The sequence below is a fragment of the Brachyistius frenatus genome, unplaced genomic scaffold (assembly GCF_029030835.1).
Source record: "Brachyistius frenatus isolate BFR_SWC_R1_liver_20210118 unplaced genomic scaffold, ASM2903083v1 Contig_389, whole genome shotgun sequence".
Taxonomy (NCBI): domain Eukaryota; kingdom Metazoa; phylum Chordata; class Actinopteri; family Embiotocidae; genus Brachyistius; species Brachyistius frenatus.
Window position 1 is genome coordinate 118,491 of NW_027210988.1, and position 6,501 is coordinate 124,991.

Consider the following 6,501-nt stretch of genomic DNA (forward strand, 5'->3'; position numbering starts at 1 on the left):
AACTCCAAAAACCCTCCTCCCTGCAACATTATTCATATTTATTCTGTGATTTTCTTTTTTTCCCTGAATCATCAATACAATAAAATAATCTGAAAAGTCAAATCTGCATTGTTGTCATTTATTTACCATCACACCATTATGATATAAATTATTTACATGTATATAAAAAAGAACTACAGCTGAGCAAAAACAACAAAAAACTAATATTTTATCTTAAAAAATCCTGATGTGAAAAAATCCCATTTGCAACATAGAAAACAACCGTCCGTGTGTTCAGGCTGAATTTACACAACTTTAAGGCAGAAGCTCGTCAAGGTTTGTGATCGATGCAAGAGAAACGGACACACACACATCTACACACACATGTACACACACACACTCACTGCATCGTAAGACCTCGGTTTGGTTCGGATCCACATGAACTGGATCCAGCGGAGATGTTGCGTTCAAACAGAAATGGTATTGTAGTAAAAATAAGTTATGTAAACACTCCAGAGCCCCCTTTTTTTTTTTCTTCACATGGCTCTAGATGTTGGTAGTATGATAAATAAGAATATAATGGTCTTTGATCACAACAAATAAAACTCTTCTCTTGAACATTCGTGTTGCACATGTAGGTCCAGGATTTGGCCGCAGGGTGCTGAGCCAAGTCGGGACCGTAGAAATTCTGAAGGACAAGACATTTTAAAGATTTTTTTTTTTTTTCCAAATTAGTGTTGATAGAAAATAATTTCTTGATTTTATGTCTTTTGAAAATAAAAATACAACATTTAAATAAAAAGCAGTTGTGTTCAATTGCGTGTGCGTTCACTTCCAAATCTGGTTCTGATTATAATTTCGTTATTAAACAGTGTTCACCAGACAGCCTGTATAAAGTAGAGCTTTAATTCCACATAGAAAAGGTGTGATTACATCCCGCACCTCGCGAGGCTTCAGAGACCTGCAGGTAAACATTCACAGCGCGGGAGAGGAAGAAAGAAGAGGAAGAAGAAAAGAGCAGGAAATAATCAACAGAACAAACGCACAGAGGTTCTCTCAGTTCCCAGAATGCAGCAGAAACAAATCTTTGGATTTCAGCATATAGTTTTTTTTTGTGATAAAACAGTCAGACGGCCACAGGGCTGCAGCGCGTGACGGTCCACCTTCCGGAGCGCTCGAGCTCCTGTTGGATGTTTCCTCGAATAAACCATCAAAGTTGTGTCCTTTACTTTGCTGACGGTTTTCAAAGTTCACTGATAACATTCACGCTGTTTTCGTTCACTTTCCGGTTGGCAGGCAGGTGCGGAGCTCCGCAGCGGGACAGGGTGACCCGGATGTGTTGCGGGGGTCCGTCTGTCTGAACCGCAACAGTCCTGCGGTCCATTCATGTCCCAGTCTTCAGGGAAATTACGACAAATACAGAAGAAAATGAGATCATGCCGGATCTTAGGCCTAATTCCAGATGGCGGGTAGTTACTGGACACGTTAACAAGGAATAATGTCCAAAAGGCCTTTTAATCTATTCATAGTTTGTTTTCAAAATGTTTTTTTACATTCTATTTTGCTCTTAAATCTGCCAAAACATACTTTGATCCCGCACGTAAATGCACCTGAAATCAATTTTATTGACAATTATGCCTAATTTTAGTGAAAAAAAAAAGAAGAAGAACCTGCACGCTGTTTTGGTAGGCCTTAATGCACCGTGACGCAATGTTGCCGGAAGTAAGAGTAAACGTGAAAAGTTCACAGCTCTTCAACTGGACCTGTGACTTGCAGGTAGCTCGCGCTCTCTCTGCAGGGTGACAGAACATCTGGGAAATGTCCGACTCGTGTGTGTGACCTGAACGCAGCGGCGTGCCCGCCTCGGATTGGACGCCGTCACAGCTGCAGCCCGGTGAGCTCGCGGTAAACACTCTCCCACACACCCGGTAACGTCTCTGGTTTAAATATGAATGCTGGTACTCGAGTATTTTATTGCATGATTCAGAGCCCCCCCCCCCCCCCCCCCCCCCCGAGTCTCCCCGAGTCTCCTCTAGTCGCTGTCGTCGTCCTTGGCCGCGGCGTGGTTGTACAGTCCCTGCGCCATCAGGTGCAGCGCCAGCGCGTTTTTATTTCCGGCGGATTTCTTGATTTTGGCGCGTTTGTTCTGAAACCAGATTTTGATCTGGGACTCGTTGAGGCCCAGGTCCCGGGCCAGGCTCTGCCGCCGCTGCTCCGTCAGGTACCGGTTGTTCTGGAACTCCGTCTTCAGCCGCTGCAGCTGCTCCGCGGTGAAGGCCGTGCGGGGCCGCTTGTCCTCTTTACTCGGGGTCGGCGCTTTCTTTGGTTTGCGGGATCTGGGGCCTGCGGGGTGGAGACGGGGTCAGTGGTCGGGGTTTACACACATATCAAATGAAATCAATCAATCAATCAAAAAGCGTCTTTGATGAAGCTGAATGTGCTCATCACGCGGTGTGCGGCCTGAACACTTCCTGACTCAAACTTTCTGGCGCAAATAAGTGAAACAGAAAAGGCCTTCTGCTCACTGAGGACTCCGATCTTTAGTTATTGCCGACTTTTATCATTAAATTGAATAATTCATAATTCTAGCAGCCTATAAATCCAATGAGGGGATGAATAAAACAGTGAAATATCTCCTGATCTAAATATCTTCACATTTTTACGACCTATTTCCTGATTTATGTATTTATTTTTCTGATATCCTTTTTGATCATTTTGTTTCTTTTATGGGTAAATGTTTTGCAAAATAAAGGGGGGGAGGGGGGGGATGCATGACGTGATTCTGAAGGACAATATTCCGAGAAACTTTGCTGGACAGAATTTTGAATCCCCAAAAACACAAGTGCAGGAATTGGAGGATATTGTGCGTTCATCCATCTGCACGGTGACAGCAGACTCTAGTGAGGAAGAGGAGGAGGTGGGGGGGCAGATGGGGGTGGGGTCAGGATATATGATGGAGGATGGGGGAGTTGGGCGCCTCTTTCCCTCCCTGTTACCATAGGAACTCCATTAAAAAAAAAAATAAAGGCAGAAAAGAAAACAGAAGTAGTTTCAGAGTGATTGTTTAGTTTGATATCTTTTAGTTGTTTCTTTCCGATGAAACCAGATGAAACATCTTCATCACGTGAAGATGAACAACAGACAAATGAATGAACTGCTCACCAACACACGGCTGGTCGCTCCATCAAACTGCGTTCGGTTTCACAACAATGAACAACACGTACATATTTAATAAACCCGTACAGCTGCATGTTGAGTTGTTTGAGCTAATGTGGTGTTGGTCTACCGAAGCCAGGCCGGCTGACCTCTGAGGGCCCTTTGTGGTCCTTTCCAGAAGCCTGGACCTCGACGGAAACTTTTTTTTGTGTTTGTACACAACAATAAAAATAACATTTCACCCGGTTTTTACTTCGTTCTGAACTTTTCTAATAAAACCCCTTCGATGGAGGATATTCATGTTAAACCTCTGCTCGGCTGCGGGTTCGTTCCTACAAACATGATTTAAACGTGACAAAGGAAAAGTCCAAGTGCAGCGTGGTCCACCTGCGAAGCCCCGCAGCCTGCACACAACCTCTTATTATCATCATCTTCATCATCATCTTCATCTTCATGTGAGATTAAACAACGATGTTTGTAACGGCAGCACATCAGAAACATCCATGTTAGTGTGAAGAGACACAAATCATGTCCTCCCTTCTCTCAGACCAACATGGAAATCACTGCAACTCCGTTTTTACTTTTTATTCTGCGGGTTGAAAAAAACAACAACCTTTAAAGCTCCAATGTTCACATTTCACATCGAATCTTTTGGGACACACGGCCTCACTTTTTTTAGGACCCCCCCCCCCCCCCCATCACCACCACCCCTCTCCTCTTTGTCAAAAAAATATGCTAATGAAATATTAACAAAGAAGACGAAGGAACAATGGCGTCAAACTTGGTTTTACTTCACTTTTCCACAGATTTCACAAAAACTTTCGTCTCCTGTTTAATTTAAGCTTTATTTTCAGGAGACTTTTAAAACGATCTGTTCACATTAATTTTGTTTTAAAGACAAAAATCTCATCGAATTTCATCCGAAAAACAACTCGGAGGAGTTTTAATCTGCCTTTAAAGTAGTTTGTCTGATGGAGATTAGTTTTAGTTCGTTTCTAATGATGTTCGCTTTAACCTTTAAAAAAAAAATAACATCGAAAGTATGAAATAAATAATCCTAACATTAGTTGTGATGATAGAATAATTGAGTGATATGTCTGTTACGTAGGCTTGATATTCTCAGACGAATTTTTAGAAAAAGAGGACTAGTTTATATTTGTTTATATTTTGAAAAAGTACTTGTTTTAAAAGTAGAAAATGACGCAATCAGATCTTTTTCTCGGCTTCAGTTTTTTCGGACTTCTTCAGAAATTCAGTTGCCAAACTGGGATTTATTTATTTTTTTCCTTTTAATTAACAAAAAAAGTCCGAGTATTTGTATGTTTTTCTTTCCACCCACCTGCTGACGGACGGTCCGAGTAGCGGGTACAGTACACCCAGGCCGGCCACAGCATCGGCTTGGCCGCCGGGGCCGCGCTGGCCTCCGGGCTGCGGCAGCGCTCTCCCCCGCCCTTCACCGCGGCATCCCCAGCTATCAGGTCGGGCCTCACGGCCTCAGTGTCCCGGTGCTGGTCGGTGGAGGCTCCCGAGTCCTCCTCCTTCCCGTCTCCTCCTCCACCACCCTGCTGCGGGTTGCCCGTTTTGGACCCTTTCCTTCCCGTCAGATCCTCTCTCCGGATGATGACTCCCAGACCGAGTCCCTCCCGAACTAAAGTCCCGTCCTTCCTCTTTCTGCCGAAGTCCGGTCTCAAGATGTTGTCGATGTAGAAGTTGGTGACCCGGTGGGACTGCTGGTTGCCGGGCTGCAGGAGGGGCAGGATGGCCCGGTTGGACTCCTCTCCGGAGTCCTGGGGGCGCTCCGGGTCGGGCCGAGCGTTTTCTTCCATAATGATGAAGCCTGCTCCGCCTCAGATCTTCAAGTAATCCCGGTCTGACGCGTCCTCTTCACTTTATAATCGATTAATAATTATTTATGACTCAAAAGACAAAAGTGGCGACGAGAAAAACGAATTCCTTCCTGCACACTAGTTTATTCTGTTTTTCTGTGTAAACGCGCCTCTGATGATTTTGACAAAGAACATTCATGCTTCAGTTTGTGCTGAGAGCCTCTTCCTCGCGGCGGGAGGCCGACTGATCATTATTTCTGTTTCTAACTATAAAAAAAAGAGTCTAAAAAAACGGAGTATTATTTTTTCCGGGTCCCTGCACACAATTATTGATGCTTCCTGCAGCACTAAAGTGCCCTGATAAAGACGCCGCTCAAATAGCCGACTTTCACTACGGGATTTTAGGGTTCTCGTTTCTGATTGGCTGCGAGCCGCTGAGATGACGTAGTACTACGGCGCTTTCAGACACGTGCCTCGGACCAATACGGCTGCAAAGTTGGTGTCACGTGAGGTTCCCGGAATTCCCCGGAGGTGCGAGATGAATCCAATCCACTCCAGTCGGCTCGCGGTGCGTTCACGGCTGCAGCGGAAATTTAGGAATTTATCGGAACTGTTGAAGACGCAGTTTGAACTGTGAGGCCGCAGTGAAAAGTCACGTTGTGTTCAGGTGTTGGAGGAAACCCTGCTCACTGCTAACCATCACAAGGACATCACGTTGTTCTCACACATGTTGATGGAAATAATTCTCATGATCATCAATGAAACAATCTGAACGAACTGAACATGTTTATAATCCAAACTGTTGTAAATGATTTATAATGTAAGAATATTATAGAATTATAAGACATGTTCTCTTCAGTCCTGCAGCCTATCTGCACGTGTCCTGTTCACACCACACATTTATTTATGAAGGCTATTTTCACCTGAGAAACCCTGAATGCACCACAGTGTAACATCAACACAAATACTCTATAGGTCAGAAACGTAAACGCTCTGTTAACACCGACCACCGGGGAGGGAGGGGGGCCAACCACGTGCCCGCCCGGATCAATCAGTCCCGACCACACTGTGACGGTCAGACCGGTGTCTTCCTGTTTTAAAGGCCCATTCCGTCATTTTTTTCGGATTTCCAAATATCAGCATTTCAACACATCAGCACAGTCGGTCATCAGATACTTCAGTCAGCTCGCCTTGTGTTGTTGTTGTTGTTTTTTTGCTCTTATAGGACAACAGACTGTGTTCACAGATGATGGGTTACGCCTTTATTATTTGTATTTTTAGGCTGCAGCAGTACACATTTGCATAAATCCAACTGTGCATTAATTACACTTTAAATAAATCTGAACAAACAAGCAGATTTCAGACCTTTGTGAGACAGTTTATTGAATTCTCTTCAGGTCAGCAGGGTGAATCACGCCGCTCGTGGTGCTCACGTGACGTTTTATGCAGCCATATATAGGGGGCGATGTCCCTCGTGTTTGGAAGCTGAGGATCATCTTCATCTTTACAGGTTTTAAATATACGGCGAATAGGAAGAAAA

General features: G+C 44.4%; 1 protein-coding gene across 1 annotated transcript; it reads right to left on the minus strand.

Annotated features, from left to right (window-relative positions):
• Positions 1-1,996: 1,996 nt before the first annotated feature.
• On the minus strand, positions 1,997-5,293 carry LOC138636599 (homeobox protein engrailed-2b-like). Its single transcript, XM_069724665.1, has 2 exons — positions 4,475-5,293; positions 1,997-2,322 (listed from the first exon to the last, which is right to left on the minus strand). The coding sequence occupies exons 1-2, from the start codon at positions 4,959-4,961 to the stop codon at positions 2,012-2,014; spliced, it is 798 nt and encodes a 265-aa protein (XP_069580766.1). The 5' UTR covers positions 4,962-5,293; the 3' UTR covers positions 1,997-2,011.
• Positions 5,294-6,501: the final 1,208 nt, after the last annotated feature.